General features: G+C 31.1%; 1 protein-coding gene across 1 annotated transcript; it reads right to left on the bottom strand.

Moving 5' to 3' along the window:
- Positions 1-9,759: 9,759 nt before the first annotated feature.
- On the bottom strand, positions 9,760-25,838 carry LOC139488143 (storkhead-box protein 2-like). The gene is made up of 4 exons (XM_071273554.1): positions 25,379-25,838; positions 19,414-19,644; positions 15,022-15,456; positions 9,760-11,420 (listed from the first exon to the last, which is right to left on the bottom strand). Exons 1-4 carry the CDS (start codon positions 25,710-25,712, stop codon positions 9,862-9,864), a joined length of 2,559 nt encoding a protein of 852 aa, XP_071129655.1. The 5' UTR covers positions 25,713-25,838; the 3' UTR covers positions 9,760-9,861.
- Between the last annotated feature and the right edge of the window lie 1,821 nt (positions 25,839-27,659).

Raw genomic sequence — 27,659 nt, forward strand, 5'->3', positions numbered from 1 at the left:
ACCAACGAACACGAAAGACATGGCTTAACATAGAACATAGGGGTAACATGCAGTTTTTGGCTTATATCTCTTCAACTAAAGCATTTACAGCAAATGCGAAAAGTGGTAAAAAATGTTTATCAGGTTTATATCTATCTCTCCTGAACTTTTCAGACGAATCAGATAACCCAATGTTGGGTTGCTGCCCCTGACTTAGTAATTTTAAGGAAATATTGTAGTTATTGTTTATTATCATGAATATCATTATAGATAGAGATAAACTGTAAACAGCAATAATGTTCAGCATAGTTAGATCTACAAATAAGTCAACCATGGGGTATCAAGTTTAAACATATATCTGATGACATCGCCTGCCAACTACAAGACGACCAATATGGCTAAAAAAAGAACATTAGGGGTAAAATGCAAGTTTTTTTTCTATTATTTTGAAATCCATTATAAAGAGAGAAAATCTGACAAGAGCAAAAATGTCCAGGATGTTGAGATCTAACAATTGTCCATGCATGTCAAAACTATCAGATTACTTCTTAAAGGATTTATTGGACACTTATACCCCTTTTTTTAATTTTTGACCACTGTATTGAAAACTATAATAGATACGTATAATCTTTCAGATGATTAGCAAGACAAATTCTACAAATAGGTCAACATGATCGAAATTGTCAATCGATTCCTTGTTAGAGTGATTGCCCTTCGATGATGAGTTTGACCTATTTTTTTTGCGTTTTTGCCTTATATCTTAAAATAATAATAGACAGATAGAAACTTAACTAGGCAAAAATGACCAGCAAAACAAAATCTTTCATGAAGACCCTATGGAGGAAATGGTCAGACGACTCCTTATCGGAGTTATTGTCCTAAAAAGACAATTATACTTTATAACTTTTGTTTTGCATTTGCCATATATGGTAGAAAATTGTAATTTATCAGGAAACAATTTATAACACAAAAATTACCAGCAAGTCAAGATCTACTTACAAGTCCAATTCCGATATATACATGTAGTTAAGTAGACGATGACTCTTTGTATCCTTCATCCTCTTTTGTGTTTTGAAAAAAAGATTTTTGTCATGAATTCTATCGTTGTCTACAATGTTGGAGTATGCATGTCCTTTGTTCCTTGTACAAAGACCAAGGAAAGCGACACATACTCTTTAGAGCCTCTAGTTTGGTTTATATAACTCAACTTCAATCAAACCTTACTAAAGTGTCCTTGTTTTCATACCAAACCTACGTATTGGCTACTGGACAAGTGATAGGGACTAACAATCCACTGACAGAAATATCTACTTGGCGATAGTTATAGCATAAACAGAACGTTTTATTACACCAGATGCACATTTCGACATTGAATGAATTTTCAGTGATGCTCGAGGCCAAAATATTTTAAGTTCAAACCTTTTACAAATGTTAGGGAGCTGTTAAAAGCGAAAAGAACCAAAAGTTTAAAGTAAATTCAAAACCAAACAAGGTATGGAGGAATTGATGTATATTTAGATATAAATGTCTTCTGTTTTTAATACGTAAAGAACTATAATTATTGGTTTTGTCAGAGATATATATGTCTCTGGTTCTATTATCAAAATAGGGTATATACAAAAGTCGTAATTTTACGTGTCTTACAAAAATCTTTGCCAAGAGACATTTGGTTACTCTATCTTTTATAAACAATATTTTTGACAATAATTGAGAAAGTTTAAGATATATTCCGCTCTCTCGTAGTATTATCGTTTAAATATCGAAGGGCCAATTTGGTCCAAAATTGTCTCCTTCCCGTTAAATAATACATATAATAGGGTCTCAATTAGTGAGTTTATTTCACACTTGTACGCGTACGCATTATCTTAACAAACATGTATAATGTAATAAAGAACAAGGTACGATAAGGCCCGTTTTTGGCGACCCTATTTTCTCATTTTCTAAATTTTGTTTTGGAAAGTTACTTATCACGTTAAAATATTCCTTTAGGTTTGAAGTTTGTTTGGAACTTCAAAACCATTAATTTCAGAAAATGGGTGAGGTTAGTAGGGTAAAAGGGACTCAAAAACGTCAAAAGAAGGGAAAATAACGATTTTGGCCATTGTTTCTTAAAATTTAATAGCGTACTCATACGTGATCCGGGAAAATTATGGCGGTTTAGACAGAAAAAACAATTCTCATGACATTGGAATAAAAAAATCCTATGTCAGGAATAAAAAAAAATCCTATGTGACATAGGATTTTTTTATTCCAATGTCATGAGAATTGTTTTTGCTGTCTAAACCGCCATAATTTTCGTTGGCGCAGGCACTAAAAAAAATAAATTTGTAAAATCACCTGCAAAATGAATTATAATTACAAATATTGAATAATAACAGAAAGTTAACCACCTCACCTCATCCACTTGCGAAAATTAGTGGTTTTGAAGTTCATCCAAACAAACTTCAAACATAAGAGAATGTTTTAACATAATAAGGGAGCTACCATTTGATTTTTATGGGGGGGCTAGGATGAAATTTGAAAAAAATAGGCAGGACAGGAGTTTTGAGTAAAAAAAAAAGGCAGGATGAGACACGTGCAAAAAAAAAAGTCAGGACAACAATTTAGGTAAAAAAAGTCAGGATAAACTAAAAAAAAAAAGGCAGGCCCGAACAAAGTGAAAAATAAAAAGGCAGGACAGAGATAACAGCTAAAAAAAAAGGCAGGACAAAATTTTTCATCCTAGCCCCCCCATAAAAATCAAATGGTAGCTCCCTAAGAAGCTTTCCAAAACAGAATTTGAAAAATTAAAAAATAGGGGACCAAAAACAGGCCTTTTCGTATCTTGTTCTTTGTAAAACTATCAACATTTGCTTCTAATAACAGTCTTCTGGATAAACGGCAGAGCTCGTCTTTACTTATGTGTTTTTCTATGGGAAACGGGAGATAACTCAAATGTAAAACGTGAAAAATTACAGCGGTTTTCCATTCTTTAGATGTGTTTGAGCTTTTGATTTTGCCATTTGATCAAGGAGTTCAGTATTTTTGTTATTTTACTTTTTTTCATCGTCTATTACCAATGGTCAAAGGACACAGATCTTGGCCTTTGATAGTCCCTAGTGTGGACAGTGTAACCTCGCATTTTTTTCCATACACCTTCAAAATTTATTTCTTTACATTTTATTCATGAACTAGCAAGTAGTGGGTGAAATTACTTGTGTCAAAAAATCTGGGTGTTAAATTTTTAGGTAAAGGAGTGATTTTGTCCAGTAGAAATAGGTAAAACAAATAGCATGTCTGAAGCCGTAAAACTGAAGTAAAAATATTCTAAGTTAAAGATAATAAACTGTTCTATTAATCTTGATATAATTTATCCCAAAGATAGTTCACTGCACTGTAAAATTCTTTTTGTAAGAGAGAGCAGGTGCAGGTGCGATTTTTGATATTTGAATTTATTTATTTTTACAGAAATACACTATAAATAACGGCAATATTATCCCACACCTTCTTATTTATATGCAAACGTCAGTGAGACCAAACGAACTAAACGACCACAAAAGAATCAAGGCCTTTTTCAGAAGAAAGATGTCTAAACGATATGAAGAGCTCTAAATCATCCCGAGCTGAAATAAGGTCAAAATAAATTATATATACAGAAACAATTAAAAAAAAACTATAATTAAAGAGGGTGATGAAACGCTTTTGGTGTTTGATATGAGGCATAACAAAAGTGGAATCTAGGAAAAAAAAGGATATCGCGGGAGCGAGAAGTGGTTTTGGGGTTGGGTGGTTTGGGGGGGGGGGGGGGGGGGTACAAAACAAAAAACGGTATTTTCGAAATAAGTTACACTTCAAGCTATTTCTATTCTTTTCCCAATTCTCCAAATTGCGAAAAATATAAAATGCGAGATACGACAACCAATGAAGAGTTTCCTTTGTATGTTTTCTTCTACTTTTGTAAAGTATAAGAATCGGACATGGCACTTGTTATGAGATATATAATCTTATTAATCTGAGTGATGAATAAAGTTGTCACAATAAATTAGATATAAAACAAAGCTTCCAAGGAAACGATTGATTTGTTCAGATTTAAGCTTGGGATAAAAACGAGGTCAGATCTTTATCTTTCGGTTGAACATTGAAAGTTTTATGACACTGTCTCTAACGGCGATAAACTTTGATACAAAGTATATCATTAAAATCACTTATATACTTGAAGCAATCCGTTAATTCGGAACAAGGGTTACTTGAATCATTTCCGGGGGCTTCTGTTACTTAAATGCATTTTCCGATGCTTCTGTACTGTATATGAAAAAAAGTATTGGAGCTTGATTTTCAAGTATTAGATTGTGAGAAGATTACTTTTATGATGATCAACTATATCTAAAGACCCCTTTCAAGTTAGATAACTACTCCTTTGATTTATTAAGATTATATTTTTTGTTTAGGATTGAATATAAAAATCACAAATGTTGGTATCCTTTATATTGGTTGCACTATCATTAAACCGATTTCGTGTATTTCAGAGAATACTTCATGTATCTTTTACGTCATTCTACGGTTTTAAAAGTTTAGAACAGAAAATTATGTATGCAGCAAGACTTATTCAAATAAAACTGTTAACAGAGATATGTCAGAAAAAACAATGGTTGGACAGCAACATTGCTAATTAATTTAAATGCACTTGACCAGGACCAAGGGGATAGGGTCTCGAGTAAACGGCTATGCACTGATAGTAAGGTGAATTTATAGAAAATGTCCTTTATCTGGCAGAAGTAGTTCCTGTTAAACTGGGCAGGGCCTCGGTGGCCCAGTGATCTAAGTAGTCGAAAAAAGTAAGCCACGATTCGAAAAAGCACCAATCAAACAATCAATCCTGTCAAATTGACTTATGCAGAAAACTTAATTTATTCAAAGTCCTTGGCATAGGGGACAGGACCTCGAACCATATGTCAATCTGATATGTACTGATAGTAACGCAACTTTATAGAAGACATCATTAATCAATCACAAGTTTAACATTATAAGAGTAGATAAAAGCTTCATGAGAATGGGCACCACTTAGAACAATGTGTTGTCTTGTTAAAATGGAAGCACCTTAGAAAGCAAACTTTTTCTTTTACAAACTCCACGAACATTTACTTAATTTTCCTAATCAAAAGAGTTTATCTAAACAAAACATTTTTGCAGGGAAATACTATAACTGTACTTGTTTCCATGATGGGTTTTTACTTTAATGTTTGCATTTAATTGTTCGCCAAGGTAGACGATTACTATAACCATACTTAAACTTTGAAGTATTGACCCCACAATGAATAGAAATATTCTTGTATAATTTGTTATAATATATATAATATGGTTTCCATCCTCTATTTCTGCACAAATTGTCTATTCTTTGTCTCTGTAAATATTATATTAGAATGTTCTAGTTATCCAAACCTGATTTAGGCACCGATTTGCATCTTTATAGTATCCATCACCTAACCTAATGGATTTTTCTTCTATAATAAATTTAGTTCAATCCAAAATTATATTCAGAAATCACGTTTTTGAAGCGATTTGGATCTATTCTGTGAACTGAACCTTGGACATATTAACATCATAATCTTTGGAATTTCCTCTTACTATTTGTGACTGCGTGTTGAAGTCTGGTTTACTCATTCAAACAAACGTTCTCAAATTATGGTATATCAACACTTTGTGGTCTATTTTTAAAACTGTAAATTTGTTTTTCAACGAGGTGAGCTAAATATCATCAGGATTTAAAAATGCATAACGGACAAGAGCTACAAATTAGTAAAAAAGATTAAACCAGGTACTCCGCCGGGCGCAGCTCTATACGACCGCAGAGTTCGAACACTGAACAGTTGGGGCAAGTATGGACACGACATGCAAGCTTGATACAGCTCTGAATTTGGATTGTGATCAAATTCTTGACATATGAGTTTCTGACACATAACAAATGTCAAGATCTTACAAATCTACTATGCAATATTGTGCAATTAAAGATTTCTTCTTCTAACTTTTCAAAGATTAGGAATTTTGGAAATTTTGGAAAAAAAATTGAAAACTACTACCACCACCCTTTTTTCGCAATAAGTCCAAACCCTGACATTTCTTTATACATTATTTACAAGTAGTGTAAGAGAGGTAAATCCGAACATACCAAACATTGCATGTAAACTGTTTTTGAATTATTCCTTACAGTTTTAAACTGTCATAATTGTCTATTGACCAGAAAAACCTAGATTTCCCCCATTTTACCAATTCCAACTAATTCCAAAACATTTTGAGCCGTAACCCCCAAAGTCATTACTAACCATACATAAATGGTAATTGAAAACTAAAAAAATGCTTATTTTGGGCCCCCTTTTTGGCCCCTAATTCATAAACTATTGGGATCATAACCTCCAAAATCAATCCCAACCTTCCTCAGTGTTATTGAACCTTCTGGTGACTAAAAACTAATTTTGAATGTTGTAAACGAATGTTGAATGTTGAAAATCGATTGTTGAATTTGAAAAACGGATGTTCAATGGAAAATTGAATGTTGAAAACGAATGTTGAATGTTGAAAAACCAATTTTGAAAGTTGAAAATCGAATGTTTAAACGAATGTTAAAAGTTTATAACAAATGTTGAATTTGAAAACAATTGTTGAAAATTGATAATCGAATGTTGAAAACTAATTTTGAATGTTGAAAACGAATGTTAAATGTTGAAAATTGACTGTTGAAAGCGAATGTTGAATTTTGAAAAACATTGTTGAAAATCGAATGTTGAAAACTAATGTAGAATGTTGGAAACGAATGTTGAATGTTGAAAACGAATGTTGAATTTTGAAATCATTGTTGAAAATTGAAAATCGAATGTTGAATGTTGAATGTTGAAAACGAATGTTGAAAGTTGAGAATCGAATAAACGAATGTTGAAAGTTGAGAATCGAATAAACGAATGTTGAATGTTGAAAATGAATGTTGAATTTTGTTGAAAATCGAATGTTGAAAACTAATGTAGAATGTTGAAAACGAATGTTGAAAGTTGAAAATCGAATGTTGAATGTTGAACATGAATGTTGAATTTTGAAACCACAGTTGAAAATCGAATGTTGAACATGAATGTCCCCTTTTTTGCCCTTAATTCCACTTTTTTAGCCCCTAATTCCAATCATTTTGAGCCATAACCCCCCAAAGTCATTACTAACCATCCCTTTATGGTATGGAAACTTGTGGTATAATTCAGAGAGATTCATACACAAGTTATTGTTTGAAAACTACATAAATGCTTATTTTTGGCCCCTACAGGGTTTCCCCTGGGTTAATTATTTTTTTCGCCACCTCTTTCGCCAAAACAATATATTTTTCGCCACTTTATTATTTTTTTCGCCAAGTAACATAAATATATTTTTCCTGTTGTGCCCTTTTGTACTAAAAAGTAATTTTTACAACAAAACAAAAGCTTTTATCACATGAAATTGATCCCTCATTTCATGTGTAGTCATTACATTGAAGGGTTACTCTCATTCGAGGGGTTGTTCCCAGCCTATTGGATAGATTTTTTCATAAAGACAGTTTTCTTTTCTTGACCATCGTAAATGAAAAAGTTGAGACGTACAACTATGCTTGAAACACGTCCATGTGTCATTCAAACGACTTTATTAAAGTCAAAGGATAAAAGAATTAAAGTTTTAAATCGGAGATTTTTCTTGCTTTTGAACAATTTTCGTCACAACAACAGCTTTCTTTTCAAAACTATCTTTCAAGGGAGAGATGTCAAAAGTTTGCTTCAAACACGTGCGTCGCATAGATGTAAATAAATTCTGTATGTCATTGTGACATTTATAGCGGAAGCCATTTGACCATATCATTTTGTGAAACAATTCAATCAACACCTTTATTAATTAGTCCTTTGTTGTCGATAGCTATAAAATGCAATCAGCTGATTATTGATTTTCTGTCTAAATCTTAATGAGGTCAAGGTGAATTCCGAGTATTGCCTGATCGGGTAAAGTCCGAGAAACTCGAAAAAAAGTAAATAAACAAGATGGAGGAAAATAAATCGGTTTATATATTTCTTTCGCCAAATTCTTTCGCAAATGACGATTTTTTATCGCCACAATTATTATTTTTTCGCAAATTGCGAAAATGGCGACCGCCAGCGGAAACCCTGGGCCCCTAATTCATAAACTATTAGGACCATAACCCCCAAAATCAATCCCATCATTCCTTTAGTGGTATTAAACCTTCAGGTAAAAATTTATAAAGATCCATTCACTAAATCAAAAGTAATTGTCTGGAAACTAAATGTGTCTTCCGACAATGCCATGATACCATTATAAGAAGCAGTCTTATAAAAATGTTGGTTCACTTTTTATAGGAGTGATTGCCTTAATCTATATTTTGCTTACCATTACCATTGTTTTATGTGTGTTTTGGGCAGAAACTATAGGAAATAGAGAGAAATAATGTTTGTCAACAGAAAAAATTATCATCCATACAAGATCAACAATTTTTTTTGTCAGTTCTCCCTTGTCCACAATGTTGGAGTGTTCATTGTTTAAGATGCTCATAGACCTATGTGAACAACACAGGCTCTTTAAAGCCTCATGTTAATGATGTTGAGATGAGTTTCTTTTGTGTTTACTCTGTATCCTCCTAAAAGGCAGTAACTCCTGTAAGGTGTTACAACAATTTTGACAATGTTGTTCATTTTGGCTGATATAGACCATCTATCATACTCTTCAAAATGATAGACAAAAACATAGGTGTAATTGCTTTTGACTAGCTTTCAGGAACTGCTTGAACTCTAGGGTCTGTGATTTGTGTTTTTGGTAAAAAAAATTATTTTGGTGATTTTTGCTTATTGATTATCAGACCATTTCCAATTGTTTTTTTGCAGTTTGTTTTTGTGATGTGCTGTTACACTTCTGTCCCTTGTTAATGGGAAGGTTAAGAGCTCTCAAACATGTTTACCCTTGCCATATTCAATATGAGCTTGAAATCAGATATTTTCTTTGGTTGCTGTCTGTCATATTTGCTTTCTGTTTATTAGTTATTACTTTATTAAGTAAGACCATTGGATAAATGTCTCAGAAGAATAATACTTTATCTTTTTATATTAAAAAAACCATCCAGCTGCTCATACACAGGAAAGAAACATGTTGAATTGTAACAAGCAATATAATAACCCTCTAACTATATGACTTCTCATTCTGAAAACCTTACAACCACATATAAATCTTTGCTCTTATTCCTAAATGGTGCCAGCTTAATGAGTTAATATCCATTCCAAAGTCTTTAATTAGTGCTAGATCAAACCTGACCTCATGCACTCATGCAGTCTGAATCAGCATATTTACAAAATATAAGAGTGGAATGGTCCTCACACCAAAATTCACTACATTTCAATCAAAAACCAATTCAAGAATTTCAAGTCATACATAAACAATGTACAACCTTGCAGATCAGAATTATGCAATATAAAGATACATGTGTTTGTGAAATATCTTTACATTGGTTTTTCTGTTATTAGAATGGTTTTACACTAGTAATTTTTGGGACCCTTTAGGCTTTATAGCTTGCTGTTCGGTGTGAGCCAAGGCTCCATGTTGAAGACCGTACTTTGAGCTTTAATCATTCACTTTTACAAATTGTGACTTTGATGGAGAGTAATCTCATTGATACACATACCACATCTTCTTTTCTAAATTGTACAAATGTAGTCTAAAAATCAACCAGATCCTTTGGGATTAATTGATATAGCCAAGCTACATTGGTGTTGGGGCAAAAAAAACATAGTTAAATTTCAAATAAATTTTTCTTTTACTTTGTTATGCCTATATTTTAGTGCATGTACATGTATAAATAATGACAATTATCTCCCTTATCACAATGACAACTTTAATTTACACAACACCAACAATTTGATAATCAGATGAAGGAGATGGCTCCTTGTAGAATTCATTATTTAGCACTATTTTTTCTTTCTGGAAATCTTTAAGATTATTCAGTTCATGGTGGTCATAACTTAAGTTTTTGTATAACGGCACTTTCACTTTTTTATTTTTACCGAGTTCGATTTCTGTCACTCTAGGAGAGTAAAATCCACTATCACCCAGAGTCAAATTTTCTGTTTCCTTAGATACATCTTGCACTCTTTTATTATAAATAACTGTGTCATAACTCTGTTCACTACTGTCCATTAATCCTATATCGTCACTTCTATTCGAAAAAGGCTGATTTTCTTTTGTGTCTTCATTTACTTCTGACGGCACACTTCTTGCCATTTCTATACTGTTAATTTCAACATAATCACTATGCTCAGGAACACATGCATTGATTTCAGCGATACAGACGATTTCATTTTTCTTTAATTCACCGTTGTGTTGAGTATTACCTTGCATCTCCCAACTTTTGTGTAAGTTGTTTGATTTAACATTTTCATAGTCCATCAACTGATTATAGCAAAATACATTGTTATTTTCTGAAGGATTTGATAAACCAACACAGTTCACACCACTATCTCGAGACATAGCGATATTGCTGTGTTTACGGGGTAATACCCCATGATGCTCGTAGTTAATATCATTCTCAATTCTCTTGTAATGTTTAGATCTCCGCCTATGAGATCTGTGGTCCGTTCGATTAACTTCACGTAGAACGGGACTAGAACACATATCTACATATTCTCCACTTGGTTGGATAAATCGCTTGTCAACATCACGTGGTGTTGAGCTGTACATGGGAGACAAACCCATTACCCTTGATTGCTCGCCCATTACTCTTGATTGCTCGTTTTGAATGTCTTGTTGAAGCTCTCGATGAGCATGTTGTCTTCGAAGTAATCCAACATCAACTGAATGTCTGTTTGACTTACGATTGTGAGATTTTGATCTTCGGACCCTGATATCAGGATTCTTTTCTTGAGACTCTTTTATAGGAAGGAACCTTGATTCTTGTGGCATTTCTTGAACACAATGTGACTGCTGCATTTTTTTGGCTTTATTGCACATTTTACGGGTAAATGATTCAATTTCATGGTAAGTATGTGCTTTCTCAGAAGGAGATACTTTATGATTTTGTTTATGCGATTTATGCTGCTTACTACTAGACACTGCTGTAGGAAGAGTAACAGGAGATATACTGTTACACTGATGAAGGTCTTTCTTTATCTCAAATGTCGGTCGATGTATTTTATGAGAGATCTGCCCATGAGACATCTGAACCATTCCAGTTTGCTGCGTCACCCATTTATTTGTCCTTTCATGTTTTTTACATTGATCTTGGTACCACATCCATTCAGGGGGAGGGAACTGACCAGAAAATGTGGCATACTTTTTAGTATCTTTTGTTTCTGGTTCTTTACACTTTTTATCTTTTGTTTCTTGTTCCTTACACTTGTGTTTAACCTCATCTGTCTTTTTTTTCTTCCCAAACAATTTGGACAATAATGACTTCTTTTCACCTGAAAAAAGAAATAAAACGTTTAACAAAAATGCACATATAACATTTACAAAATTAGTGGGTAGTTTTTACAAACTAGAGTCTTCTGTGAATATAAATATTCAATCTAAATCAAATTTCATAATTTATAATTTTCCTTCCTATAATATACATGTAACAGTTTTGAATATATATTCTATGACATCCAGCTAAAACCTTTAATTGGATAATTTAAAATTACAGCACTCATGTATCCATGTTTCTAGATGTATACTAACTTAAATTCCCTTTGAAACAAGTAGATAACATGTAGGAGAACATAACAGAAACATAACAATTCATGTTCAAAGTTATCTCATTACTTTTTTTGTAATGAATTTCTTTGAAAAGGCATTGCAAGTTATTTGAAGAATTTTTTCCACCATTGCATAATTTTCCTTGAAATAATACAAATCTCATAAGAAAAACTAATTTGATTTGAAAGAATCTTAGATAAAATGTATCAAGTCTGCTTTTCTAACTGCTCATCAGAATTAGTAAACTCAGTCTACAGAAATAAAGACTGCTGATAACCTGTATAACATGTAGTTTAATTAGCTAAATTGAATGTTTGAGCTGAAACATAGTATTTGCTTCATTTTAATGTAAATGATTATGTTCATGACCAAAAAATTCAATTTGGAATTTGAAAAAGATCAATCATTTTTTCCCATCTCTAATCCTTTACCATTTAATTAAAAATAAGTTGTTTTATGAGTGTTCTTTAACTGTACAATGTGAATTTGTACTGACAGTTGAATTTCCATTATATATTCAGTTTACATCATGCTTTCACCAACTTTTCACAGTTCTATTTTGTAATAAAAAGAAAATTGGGGAAAGAGGATTTTTTAATATTAGAATTTAAAGCTGCATATTGTTTTCCAACTGAACATTTTGATAAAGCTTGCTTCCCTAAATTTTTAATAAATAAAAATGAATTGAAATCCCTACCTCCATCACTATCAGTCTTTTTCCTAATACCAATAACTATACTCCCACATGTTATTTCTCTCTTGTTCATATTTTTTTTTAAATTATTTTACGAGAGGTCAATTGCAATCTTAACCATGTAGTTTTAAAATATTATCTTTTTTTCAAATTTTGTGCAAAAAGACTGTAACAGACTTGTGATACAAATAACTTGATGTCATTGGCTAAGACTTTTACTTTCAACCAATACAATGGTGTTTTATATAATGTGATGTACATTGTAAGCAGATGTGACAGGTGTTTTTAAGAAACAGTAAGAATGCATGCATGAATAAAATATCAAGCATGATAATCCATCAAAATATGTCACAAACAAGTGTTTTAAAATAAAATACAAATTCATTATGTTTTTCCATGAGTATTTGAAAATATATTATATTTCATTTAATTTACATTTTTACCTGAACTTAATTTTTGCTGATTGATTGCTGATTTTGATTTTATCTTATTTTCAATATTGGATCAATTCATACATGTTACGAAAATTATTTAAAACACAAGAATAATTAAACATGTATAAAGGTCTTGTAAAAAGTATAATCAGAAAAATACAGAGCTCCTAGGAAAATTTGAAATGGAAAATCTAAAATCAAATGGCAGAATCAAAAGCTCAAACAAATCAAAGGAATAGATAAAAGATTCCCTTTTTTAATAGACTGGAACATAACTTGAAGCCTGTGAAACAGAGACCATATAGGAAGCTGTTTTTCAAACAAAAGAGTCCCTGTTTTTTTAGTGAGAGACCCAAGTTTTTACCCCTCCCCTTTCCCAAAGGAATAAAATAAACTTTCAAAAATGTGTGGATATCTAGAGATTAAACCCTCATTCATCAAACCATGACACCCTTAATATCTTCACACTTTACTTAAATGACTGACTCGAACTAATAAACTTTAAAGGTTTTCCATTAACAAAGAAATCACAAATTTTATTAGAAATTTTATGGGTTGGAAGTAGAATTTTTATTTTTATCAAACAGAATACCAATTCATTAGTTATAGCTTTTATACATTAGACTCATAAAATTCCCTACAGCTAAGATGGTATGTGTTAGGACATGCAATGCATAATCAATTGGATTTATAAGGCTAATTTAAAACAAATGTCAGAATATAACTACATTTTGTATATGAATAATGGAAATAATAATAATAAAAAAAAAAATAATCTACCTTAGGTGGCTTACATTTTTTTTCAAAAACGATTGTCTATAACGAAAATTACAAATAACATATGAGCTGTCTTGGATTGACTTTATGCAAGTGCACATTTTCATGCACATGTATACAACTTTGATTGGTTTTAGGAACATTAAACATTTTTATTATAAGAAATAAAAGATAAATTTTGATTGTTTTATAGGGTTATAATATAACAACTCAATTTTCAACAGTTACAGACCTATGATATAGATTTTATTTCCAGCTGAAATAGGATACCAGATATATGTTGATATTCACTTGCATAACATGTTGAAGGTCAATCTCTATCTGTAGGAGCCCATATACAATTTTTAATGCACTTAATAATTTCAAAAAGTTTCTGTATTAAGATTTTTCAACAGATTCTTTTAACCCCAGTATATTGACCAGTTAAAGCTTATAATTCAATCCCAGCATTATCCTTGACAAAAGTTTCTACATCTGTAAATCATCTTTTATATTTGCTTAGTGAAGCCTAGTTTGTCATAAACACCAAGTTTACTGCTACAACAACTTCAAATTCTAATTAATTCTTTTATTAAAAAGATTAGCATGGTGATGAATAAGTTGTTCAAGTCCTTTTTCTTTTAAAATGGTGTTAACAAGTTGTCTTGCTGGGAAAACTTTTTCAATCCAGGATAAGGGGGAATAGTATCTCTTTCAATGTAAATTCTTTCAAGTGAGAAACGAGTCAATTCTCATCATTGAATAATTGAATATTTTAAACATGCATTGAGAGTATTTAAACCACAATAGATTAAACCACCAAACCCTTTTACTTTCTTATGTAAATGCTAATCTTCAAATAAAAGATTAAATATGCATAAACCCTATGACATAATGAGGTATATAAAGAGCCTTGATTTAATATATAAATCACTGAGACATAAGTGACTCCTCGCTGACTTCAAAACTTTTGCCAGTCATATTGAAAAAATCGTCAGGAAATGATATATGAATGGAGTTGTCACTTAATACCTCCTTGAAAGGTACAAAGGAAAAATGAACAATTTGATGTCTAATGGATCCTAACAAACATAATGTAAATTACTTAACATTGCAAAATTGAATGTTTGATCAGTGTACTTAAAATAAAAACACTGCTTTATTTGTTTTAAAGGCATATGCAAATCATCCTTTAGGCAGCCATGAAATGCACTTTGATAACACAGTCAAATGGTGCACCCTAAGCTCAAAATTACATTTGTTTGAATCCTTTTTGAAGAAGTGTAATGAACAATCTTATTTCATGGTGCAATATCTTTTTTTTTCATCTATGAGTTGACTTGGGCCGCACAAGCCACAAAATATACCTTGTCCTTTTCTATTTTTCAAATAACATATGAATGACGCTTTCACTACACTCCTACCATATCATTTTGTACATACCTTTTTCCTTGACTTTGTTAAGATTACTCTTCATAACATTGACATCTTTATTTGTGAGACAGTCATCTTGGGCTCTAACTGATACATTCTTTTTCAACGATTCTGCGTCGTTATGATTCTTATCCTTGTGTCTTCGAGCACTGTGGCTACGATGTAATCTTGACTTTTCTGTCTCTTCTATCTTTAAATCTGGTGTGCTGGCTCTTTTTTGATTGGCTATGCTTACTTGGCAAGAAATAGACCTAACCGGTGGTAAAGTCTGTGTCATAGCAACTGTTGTCATGGGAACTGCGAAAGGTGACATTTTTCTATCGCACATTGTTAGATTTCTTGAAAATGGTAGATACATTGGATTGTGTTGAGGTGGCAAACTTGGTGAAGGTAGGTCAACTGGGAGTCGGAGGGTATCAGGCGTTACCACAAAGTATCCACTACCTGAAAATACATAAGACAGTTAAGGTCACATATATATGTAAAATTATAATGCACACAGATAATGCATACAATAAGAACAAGATTTCAAATTATAATCTCGTAAACTTTCCTTGTCTAACATACAATCTGCAAAACTAATAAAGAAATGAGGCAGTTCTGAGATAATCGAATCAGAAACCCAACAAAGATCTGTCTGAATGATTTTTTTTTACAATTTGCTTAATTGACAAAGGGTTAGACCATTTCCAAAAGTGAGTCTTGCAATGGATGAAATACAATTAGCAAATAAAGGAAATCTATAAATTAAAAAAAAATGTGTTTCTTTCACTCAGCTTTCTGATTTTTATTTTACAGGTTATATTGAGGAAATTTGCTTAAAAGTTCAGGTGCTAATAAATTATTATGAAATTGGATTCTTCAAAACCTTTCCATGCTTAAAGATCATGTATGATCAGAATAAATTAAAGAAACTGATTTTTTTTAGAGACCTAATCTTCTTTCAAGCTTAATTTTACATGAGACTAATAGTGCAAAAGTTAACAATTGGTGAAAAGTAATTTGACATTATAGCCCAAAATTTTACTAAGCAACTGTTGCTAATGACAGAATAACTATTCACTGATATTTTAAATTTCTTTTACAATAGCAATAGGAGATATGAATGAAAGAATTTGAAAAGATGCATTATTATAACCAATAACCAAATTACATTTGGCTTTCACGTCTTGATATTTCATTTCGTTTCTGTCACATTTAATTTTAGTGTCAGAAAAAGCAGTGTTAAGCTTAAACTTTTGATTGATTAACTGATGCTTTCTGTACTATGGCAAGAATTACATAGACACATATTTAAGATGATTGCATGATATGTCATACAGAAAAATGCAATGTGGTTTGTTTCTACAAAGAATAGTCAACATGCAATACAGAGTTTATCCTCAGTTACCCTGATAACCCTCTGTATGAAAGCACCAAATGACAATTTTCTATTCGTTTCTTAAACTCAGTCAAAATTGAAACCATGACCTCTTCTACTCAAAGCAAGCTTGATACATCAAGACCACCATGGAAGTTAAAGCATGGAAGCAGCAAATGACAATTTTTTAGTCTTCTTTTAACTCAGTCAAAAATTGAGACCATGACCTCCTATGCTCAAAGCTAGCTTGCTAAGCCAAGACCACCATGGAAGTTAATATATAGTTTCTATTCTGAGGTAAAAGTTTCATTGACATTCATATGAACCAAAAAAAGCCACACAATTAAAATCCTACCACAATATTGGCAAAAAAAAAAGTAATGTTTTATGCAAATCACTTTAATATTGATTCTGTATAAACAAATATAACAAGTTAATAAAAAAAGATATGTATCAAAACAATCTATTTTTGAGAAATAAATGAGCTATAAAAACCGCAGGGATCATTAACTCATAATAAAATCCATATTCACAAGCTTTCAATTCATATTTTTATTACAAACACAGAAAACAAATTGGAGAGTTGGTAATCAAAATCTCTAATACATCAGGAAGTGCCTTTTTCTAAAGTTTATAGACCATGGATGGGTATCCAATTGTAAAAACATAAACTTAATAAACATCATTATGTCTTTTATTGTCAATAAAAAACAAGGCCATATTTTAGTACGCTTTAACAAAGGTCAAAAGGACAAGAACATAGGAAAATGCATGTACAAAACAGAACACAACAGAATGAAATGCAACCCACTGAATCACATTCTCAGATGTATCTTGGTCTATTTTTTTCAAACGTCTTTATAAACAGTTGTTGTTTGTTTATTCTTTTATCTACTTTTGACTCAAATTTTCAAGTGACTAATGCATGTAGTATTTATTTTAGATCCAGATGTAAACAAAATATATATGAAATAATATTTTATTATTATTATAAGATTTGATGTAATAGGTATATAAGACACATGTTGTGTTAGGCTCTGATCCTGTCCATAAAGTTATAGTTGGTATTAGGTTTCTGTTTTGCTTTTTTCCAATCATATTGTGCATAATATTGTTGTAAAATTATGCCTTTTATGGGTTCTTGATTAGATTAATAAAATTCTTATTCTGTTTCTTTATTTCTTTCCTCAATTCAGAAAAACATGTTTGATCCTCTGTATTTTTCATAATTTTTGTTGGATCCATACTTCATTCTATCTGGCCGATACAAATATTTTAAGCTTTACTATTTTAAAATGAAAATCTTTGATAGTGACAACAGGTTTTATAAATTTAACCAAATGATTTTTTTTTTTTTTAAATTGTGATCAGTTTTTACACACAAAAATGACAAGATGCATATATATCAAGAAGCAACCATCGTCAATTCATGACCATATAGTAAAAGTATCACAATGACATACTACTTTAGGAAATCAAAATATGTTCAAACTGAGAGTAACTTTTCTGCATTCTGATTTTCAGTACTTAAAAAATAGCCTAATCATGGTAAACATATAAATGCTTATAAACATTGTAATAGATCAACATCATGCTGATAAAAAAGTCAAACACCTTTTCTCTCAAAGGTCTCTCTTAAGCATTTGTTTGTCCTATGTAAGGCAGAGAAACATCAAAGTTTACAGAGATGTTGAAAATAAAACAACAAACTATAAACTAACAATAACATAGACATTCACATTTTCTGTGTTTGCAATTTGTAAATTTAAAAATTCTTGAGTAACTAAAACATCCAGTCGATTTAAGACTCAATTACCTAGTAGTTTAAACCATCATTAGTTTGCCATTGATCTATGTATTTTTTGTATTCAATATGTAATTGCTTTCAAAATTTTATTTACTCTGGAAAGCAATCCATTAAGTAAATTTGAATTTTGAGAATGAGACCTTTATTGAATTCATAAACTTGCATCAATTATGTGAGAAAATATTGTTGTAACTGATTATTTAAATAATAGTAATCTATTTGTCACTGCCATGTAAGGAATTTTCACTAGACTTTATTACAGTGGGAACTTTAAACTCGAACTCTGACCCTTTCTTTTAATTGAAACATATGGTCTCTGATCCTGAATTTGAAAATCCACTAAATCGACATCCTATCAACAAAGGACACTTTCTCACCTGCAAACATCTCAGGTGTAACTCAGGTGTATTCTATATTCACCAAGGGATTTTCTTGTCAAATTTTCTTAATAATTTTCTACTTTATCCTTGAGTTAGAAATTTAGAAGTAAAATAATTAAGGAATTCTATATAGCAATTAAATTATTTATTACAAATCAGATCTACTCAATTTAAATCAGAAATTTGAGTTTCTTTAAGTTTCTTATCTCCAAAATTTTGGTGTTACAATCTTAGTTATCACACAATAAGGACTAAATGAACACGTTCATAAAAGACTTAAATTTCAAAATTTTCATTATTGAAATGAGTGTTAGATCTTTTCGTTCTACTCTGTTCAGGACAGCAATTTTTTTTTATCCTTTGATTGATGAATTCAATTCATATAAGTTAATTTTCTCTAACAACCTTCTATCATGTTTCATATATATATAACGGTAAAAAAATGTTTAAATAGTTACCTATGATAAGATAGGTAAGATATAGAATTTTAATATCAATATACTGGAGTCAATTTTATTTCAGTTACATTTTCATACAAGTAAGCTTTCCGTTTCTTAAAAAATTGACTAAGATTGCCATATTTTGTCAGAAGGCCATTGGGTCTCAAAACTGACCAGGCATTTCCGCTTCCTCAGCAAATTTTGTTTACAGTGTTTAATTGCTTGAATATAGACCAATGAAATCTCAAGAACAGGTGGTTTCAGTGTAATACCGGTAGTTGATCACAAGTAAGGGAATAAACCAGCACTATAGCAGTTGAGTAACTATACCATCCAGTCATTTCATTTGATAAGATCAATAGCTGGTATACATGTATTTATACCTAAAAATAAACAAAGGTTCCCTGTACATACCAGTGTGAAAAAGTTTTCTTTCTTGAATCAGGTTGTGCAAGGTTTCATATACAAGTTGGTTGCTTGGTAACTGTGTCCCTTGGTAACATTTTTTTAGCTGTGCCTGTATGATATCAACTGTTGCTAGGATCTGTTTGTTGTTGAGGTCAAGGATAATGAGACAGAGGATTTCTGGGAGGGGAATAAAATGATTCTGTGGTACCTCCTGCATGGTTATATTACCAATATCTCCTGTAATGACAATAAAAGAAATTAGTATGGTAATATGTTGGCACTGATTGTATGACACTGTTAGTACTATCTTGAATCTTGAATCTTGAATCTACTAAATGTATGGCACTGAGAGTACTAATCGAATGTGCACAGTTAGTACTGATTGTATATATGACACTATTAGTACTGGTTGTATGCCAGGCACTGTTAATACTGATTGTATATATGACACTATTAGTACTGGTTGTATGCCAGGCACTGTTAATACTGATTGCACAAATGCATGTCACTACTAGTATACTAATTGTATGGCACTTTTAGTACTTATCTTTAAGTACTGATGGTATGGCTAGCACTCTTACTGTAACTGCAGGCAATTATAACATATTGGACTTTCAGAGTTTGACAGTGCATAAAACAAATTAAATTTCATTTCATCAGTAAAATTGTATTAAAATTTAATTTGTCTTATATATTATTAATGCACAATGTCAAAACCTGATTTAAATTTCACCTAAATAGTGAAGGTTGTGGTATTGTAATCCTCCTTACATTTTTAATATAAAAATAAGGAGACATGGTAAGTTTACCAATAAACCAATATCCACAAAAGGCCACTTGGCCAAAAGATATAAGTTGGCTTTCATTGTGTATTTAAACTATATATTGACACAATTGTTATTTTGAATGAAAAAAATCTTAATATCATTTCTCCATTTTTATAGGAACAATCATGTTTGGCCTCTCCTCCAGCTATTTGTATTTCTGAATTTGTGGATAAAATAAAAGTATTTAACTTAAACAGGAGTTTCATTTCCATCACAGTATTTGAAAATGAAGAATTCATTGAGCTTTGATTGTCAATAGATGACATCTTTATACTTTGTGTATAAATCTTTAATAAAATTTTTAGCATTAAAAGACATGTAGAAACTGTTGTAATATGTGAAATTGCTTCTGAGATAACCTTCACCTTAACGATTAAACCAATGAACTAGACCAATAACAGTCAACTCTGTACATATAATAGTAATAGCTGTCTTGTCACTGTTGTTATAGAGTACGATCTCTAATTTATGTCCCCCTAAAAATCATCACATATATATCTAATTACATTAAACATGTTAAATAAAGGACCAAAGATGTTAGATGATAATATAAAGGAACTTTTAGCAGGAGTTTTGACTGTAACTTGGCACTTTCTGACATCTTAATTGGTATTAAATGAAATTGTATATCTCTTATACACAATTAAAATTATTCATTATCATTTGATAAGAAGAGATTTAGGGTTTACAAGTGACACCAAAAAGATTGAAGTGTTTTCAACTTTTGTATGAAGAGATTCATGTTCTCATGCCAAGTCTTTTAATTAGTGCTTCATAAACCATTTCAAAAAAAGCAAATTTAATGTGTGATGGAAAAGTAGCAACTTATCTACAGTAGTGATAAAACAAATGAGGATTGGTGAAAAATATGCATCTTTGCCTAAAAACATTTCTGATTATTTATTGCAGCAATTATAAATTCAGGAGTACAAAAAAAATACATTTTCATCACCTAATAATTTACAGAAAAACTTTTTTTCCTTTGATATATAGGCAAAGAAATCACAAAATATTTTGGCATCATTACAAAAAAGAAAATGGATTTTGAGTGCCCACACCTAAAGCAAACAAGCACCTACATGTAATATATGCATTTACATGAAAGCTTCAAAGATCAGGGAAGGATAGCAGTCTTTTGTAATGGAGGTATAACCCAAAGATAACCGTAATGTCAATGTAAATGAGTTAGGATTAATGTACGAACGCTATCTTGATGACTTTACAAACACATATATTGTAGGTCCTATCCATAATATTTGACAAGGATAAGTACAAGATATTAGAACTATACCAATAACTTTGACAGTAAATCTGCATGTGATTTAACATGTATTGATCGTCATTCTGACCATGTCTTACTCAATAAAAAGTCATAATCCAAGCTTATTTCAATAAAATACATGTTAAAACATCAGATATTGGCAATCTAAATGTTAAGAGACAGATTATTATTGGAATTCTTATACAATGCATTAGATCATAAATACATCTGGGTACACTTGATTTAAGGACCCATTACAATGTAATATTTTATTTTGGTGTTGGCAAACAATGACTTGGCAATATTTTGATTGGTAGAGTTTTCCATTTAAAAATTTAGGTACCCTAGTTGAACAGATTTTTTGGCTGATCCCATTCAAAATAGTTTTCAATTCTCATCATCAAAATTGGTTTGCGATTTTGAAACACTATGATTTATGGTTAGTTTCCTCCATGCTATGATGCTGTTGAAATTTTATCAGCGATGAAAAAATGCTGAAAAATACATTCAATGGCAAATCGAGAAGAAATTGCTATCAAAATTATTAACAAAACAAATGGTTTGCATTGTTACATTAGTTTCTTCTCTTACAAACTTCTTATTTTTTTCTGCAGTAACATCTGTTTTAGATATCAAACTGTTCATTAAAAGTGTGGAATTCTATTATCAGTGTTTAAGTACAAAGTGATATTTCTAATTGGAACCAACATCTAATAAATCCTGTTATTTCACTTCATTACATATTTTATCAACAACTATCCTTCAAAATGTGGTAAACTTGGAAATCTTTCAAATACTAAGCCAGCTATCCTAGAAAGCAAAATGCTTGAATCAAATGTAACTACCTATCTTTATTTCTATCTGCAGAAAGGCAAATGATATTGCTTGTAGCAATCCATCAATTCAACAATTTATGTCATTTATATTCAAAAGCATTCATATACATGTGCTATCATAAATAAATTATCGATTGTATAAGAAAGCAGTGAAATATTATGCATAAATGTAAATTCTTTGTCATCATACGTTGCTTTCATGCATTTCAAATGCATCTTTTTCTGAAGCAGATAGAACATTAATATTTTTATATTGGGTGGCCATCTGAGGAACATTAACCAAATGTATTAATTGCATAAATTAACATGAAATTAAACAAACATGGAAAATTAACTAAACATGTAAATATCAATTAGCTAAATGACTGTCACAACATAATTAAAAGTGATTTTGATTTGTCAATAACTTTGAACCTGTAGATGACATACATGTGAAATTGCTCACATTTTCTACCTAACTAAGTGATGAGGGTTTATTTAGCAATTAAACAGAGACAGTAGGTGATAATACTTTGAAGTGACAGGTGACAAAACTGACAGGTGTAAACTGTCTAATCCATTAACTGGATAATACTTTAAGTACATTATGGGATATATGGTAGATGTCTATTTCATGCTGTGTGATTTACTTTATATTTTGCATTCTCCTTTTGTTCATACACTGCATGCCAAAGACATATGACTATCAATAATCATGATAATTTAACATCAAAGGTATTGGGTTTGGGTCGAAATTGTACTCCAACTCCATATGAACTTATTTTTAAACTGAAAATATGCAAAGGTGTATAAACAAAAATAAAATAAAGTTTTCCATTAACCATGAAAATCAACTTCGAATTTAAGAAAACAGAATAAATTATGTTCTATACACAGACACCATAAAAAAATAAAGTTTCAAATAAATTCTTTCATGAATATTACCTTCAGTTGTGTTTATAGCTTCCTGCAGGTAAACATTTGAATTATTATTTTTTTTATTATTTTTTTTAAAAGTATTATTTAGATTTATACAAAGACCAGACGCAGGTGTGTCTTTAAATTATACAAATATAATTATAATGGACCAAAGATATTGATAACATACCTGCCCTGTCATAAATTAAAATAACTGGTATATATAAATAACAGAACTTGATGTACCAGTCTAATAGGAGATATCTATACCTGGCCTCTGGGTAGTTACATCCAATCTTTGATGATTAAACAGATACTTGTTATCTTACAGTGTAAACAAATAATCTAATTCGGACAATAATGGGGAAATGAAACATCCTGACCTTCTGGCTATTATTTTTACAAGGTGTTAATACCATAATCTAATTTATGTTCTAATGAACCTCTTTTGTTTGATTTGTTTATAATTTTTATGGCTTTTACAAATATAAACATCAAAGTGATTTTAGACATATGGTTCTTAATAAAAATTAAAACTTGTTTTTAATTGAAACCAAAACAAATATACATTGACAATTATTTTTTTATTGGAACCTATTAAGTTAGTAAACTCTATATTTCCTACTCTAATTTTTACAAGAATATTTGCATGTTTTTGTATTTTTATGAATAATATACAAATGTTTTCACTTTTTGCTATTTTTTTAACCAGAAGTTCTTCTTAATATATTTTTTTTAATGCCAGGAAAAGACATAGATACATGTGTTGCTTTTGACTCGTCTATTACAAATAACCTGTAAAAGCTTCATTTCAAAGAAGAAACAAATTGTGTTAACATCAAAATTTAAAAGTTTATGTCAAATCTAACAATTTGTCCATTTAAAATTCACAATATTAAGAAATGCATGTTTAATGTGCTCTTTAATTTATTTACAATGTTTGATTTTGGTTTGAAACTGGTTTGATTCAAAAGTCACTGATGATTTCTTGTGTAGAGGAACCTGCGTCTGGCGTTGGCGTACTGAATTATAAGCCTGATGATTTTTTTCATATTGTTACAAAAATTCAACAGCATTTATATTAAATATTAATATAATGCATATATTGAAAACTTGCATCACAATGTCTTAGGTTTAACTTTATGTAATGCTTCATGGAAGCAAGTTAACTTGTACCAACGGAAACTCGTACCTGTTAACTCGTACCAAAAAAGTTAACTCGTACCAACGAAAAGTCGTACCACTGGGAAGTCGTACCATTAAAAATATTTTCAAAAATACGAATGTTTTATGGTGTTTTTTTCTTTGTAAACTTAATGAAAAGTTGAATTACTGGAATTTTATACTGGATTTTAATGAAAACTTAGACAAAAATACGTTATTTTCTTAATTACCCTGCTAATTAATATTACATGTATATTCCTTTGTGAGCCTATAACTGGCCATTCACAATACCATTATTCACAATACAGATGGACAGTCAAACTCATAACTCATAAATAGAAATAAACTTAAAATATTATGCTGCCAACACTACCATTACGTCTACTGGCTATTCACAATACCATTAGAACCATAATTAACAAAAATTTACCAGATAGACAGTCAAACTCATAAAATGAAATAATTAAACGCCATGGCTAATAAATAAAAAGCCAAGCAGGCAAGTAATAGCACACAAGACCGTGACAACATAGCGAACGAAAGACTAAGCTGAGGATGATTTTAGGAACCATTTCATATATAAATAAGTTGGTACGAGTTTGCAGTGGTACGAGTTTTTTTTTAGTGGTACGAGTTAACGTTGGTACGAGTTAACAATGGTACGGGTTAACTATAATTCATGCTTCATGAGATTTGAGTCATACCATAGATATATACAAACTATGTTTCTGATAAATGAGTGACGCATATAGATTAATTTTATGCACTTACACATGCTTATTGATTAAAAAAGGACAATTTGCAAAAATTAAAAGAAATTTATGATCCTTTTTCAACTATAATTAATTTTTACCAAATTTAAGTGAAAATATATATAATTGATATTTTTAATTAGATTAACAAATCATCTTTCTAGGTGTAAATTTAAGTTTTAATTTGTATATTGGAAATACAAATGTATGCATACAAATCATTTTAAAACTTACCAATTTTCTCAATCCTGCAATCATGAGGATCATTTAGTACTCTCCTACCCCATGCCATTCTCAGATTTTCTAAACACACATCAGTTCCACCAAGTAAAATCGTATTTGGTTCTAAAAATCCCAAATATTGAAGGTTTTTAATACTGTCAGATAACGCAGAATTCCAATAACAAGTGCTATTCCGAAGTTGAAAATCGTCGAATATTTCTTTGCCATTTACGGCTTTATCCTCAACAACAAGAGACACAACCATAGCTAAACATTTCGAAGTAACAGGCGATACCTGTTGAATAATCTGTTTATTTTCTTTCCGTCCTGCTGATTTCCCAGTCATTTTGACAGTAAGTTTATATTACCTACCCGCCAATACATTTAAATAAGATAACAACATAAAATATACGATATTTGTGTATACTGGATATTAGTAACGCTTCAGTGACACCCTAGCGGCAATATCGGCAAAGTGCCCGTTAAAGGGGAGATAACTATATTTGAAAACAAGTAAAAATGCAGGGAATTTCTAAATTTATTCTTTTAGCACACAAACCTTTTATCGGTGTTATTTAATGTTATTTGATATTTTTTTTATCTGTTGATTTGTGTTTTGAATATAAATTACTAAACCATCTCAAAAACCTCATCAAAAATATTGAAATTGTAATATCCTTGGATTACATTTTTAAGACAAGTGCCCGTTGGGTACCATCTATCCAGAATGCTGATGAAAACTGCCCAAGTTTCACCCTTTTGTAAACTGTAAACAAATAGCGAGATGTCGAAAAACGAGAGAAACGCATCCATTTGTAAGTGAATATTTGAGAAAGTTTCAATGAAACTGAAGCACCAACAATTGATGACTCTAAATGTCTACTTCCACCCAGAAAGCTGCTTATAGTATCTTGCGAAAAAGTCTCTTAATGTATACACCCAAAATTTTATGAAACGAACATCCGTCTTTAAATGAATATAAAAATTAAACATTCCTAGAAAGTTTAACGGTTGTGCGTGTGTTGAAAATTTAGGCTTCAGAGAACACTATAAATTATCTATACATTATCCGACTTCTTTTCAATGCACACATATACAAACCACTTCTTAGAATACTGCAAGCCTAATATAATTTGCACTCAATGAAGCCTCACTACAACATATTGCTTGTACTGTTTTGGGCCATGCTTTATATGTGGAAAGAGACAGGATTGAATGGAAAAGGCGTTTGGTGGCCTCAATATGTCCCATTCTGAATGCTGAGTATAAGGAGGTTCCGAACGAAGGAAGCATTCATGCAACCTGGACAAAAGGACAAGAATACTGACTATATGGACAGCGGGGTTGCAATATTTAATACTAGTTCTATTACTGTATTTCAAAAGGTAATATGAATGACAATGCCATAAGTAAGCAACCATTCGAATACTAGTTTTTTTTTTTAAAGACTGACAAGTGGCACCCGAATCTAAAGATTTTAAAGGCCAATTCAAACACAAAGATGATGAGCATTGAGGACCTTAATTTTGATATAAATGCATATACTAGAATAATAAAAATAACTTATACTAATATTAAAGATGATTACCGTCAATTATCTAGTACATTAATTTGTGTTCCAATTAACGATGGATATGTTCCAACTTAATCGAAATTAAGCACGAAGACAAGTTGTCTAGTCTTAGCTTGGGACAAATTGTTAAGTAAACATAATTTGTAAAGGTGACACCGTATAGTAAACAAACATTAAACACGCGTAAGCCGGTCACGGTAAAATTTTACGATTTTAGTTGTATATTTCATTTTTTTACTAAATATCGAATGAACGTGATTATAAAAATGCAAATCATTCACATGCATCCAAGGCGTGACCGTTTTTCAAACATCATGCTGATTTTAAAATTGTGAAATGCAACTTACTGTATATATACTGATTGTTAAAGTACTATGCCGGCATGATGTATGGGCTTTACTCATTGTTGGATGCCATATGTTGATATTATGTCACATATAGTTTAGGGGCGCCGGGATCACGCAGCCATTTTTTCAAAAAGGGAGGGGGAGTCCCAACCAAGGAGATAGGAGGTTCCAACCATTTGTCCCCTTTGAAATGCATTGATCGTCCCTCAAAAAAATGTTTCAACCCCCGGAACACCCCCCTTAGATCCGCCACTATAGTTGTTAATTTTTGTGTCATTTGACCTCTTATGGGGAGTTGTCTTATTGGTAATCATACCAAATCTTATTTTCATATGCTCAATACAGAATATCTAAAGGTATTAAAAAAAATCGT

Source organism: Mytilus edulis, chromosome 9 (assembly GCF_963676685.1).
Source record: "Mytilus edulis chromosome 9, xbMytEdul2.2, whole genome shotgun sequence".
NCBI lineage: Eukaryota > Metazoa > Mollusca > Bivalvia > Mytilida > Mytilidae > Mytilus > Mytilus edulis.

What these genes read in the sequence shown, in the direction of transcription:
- LOC139488143 (XM_071273554.1), bottom strand. Translation starts at nt 25,712, where the DNA reads ATGACTGGGAAATCAGCAGGACGGAAAGAAAATAAACAGATTATTCAA. An exon ending in TTGCAGGATTGAGAAAATTG is followed by an intron (nt 19,645 to 25,378) that starts GTAAGTTTTAAA and finishes TTGTCATTACAG; the next exon opens with GAGATATTGGTAATATAACC. An exon ending in AAGAAAACTTTTTCACACTG is followed by an intron (nt 15,457 to 19,413) that starts GTATGTACAGGG and finishes ATGTATTTTCAG; the next exon opens with GTAGTGGATACTTTGTGGTA.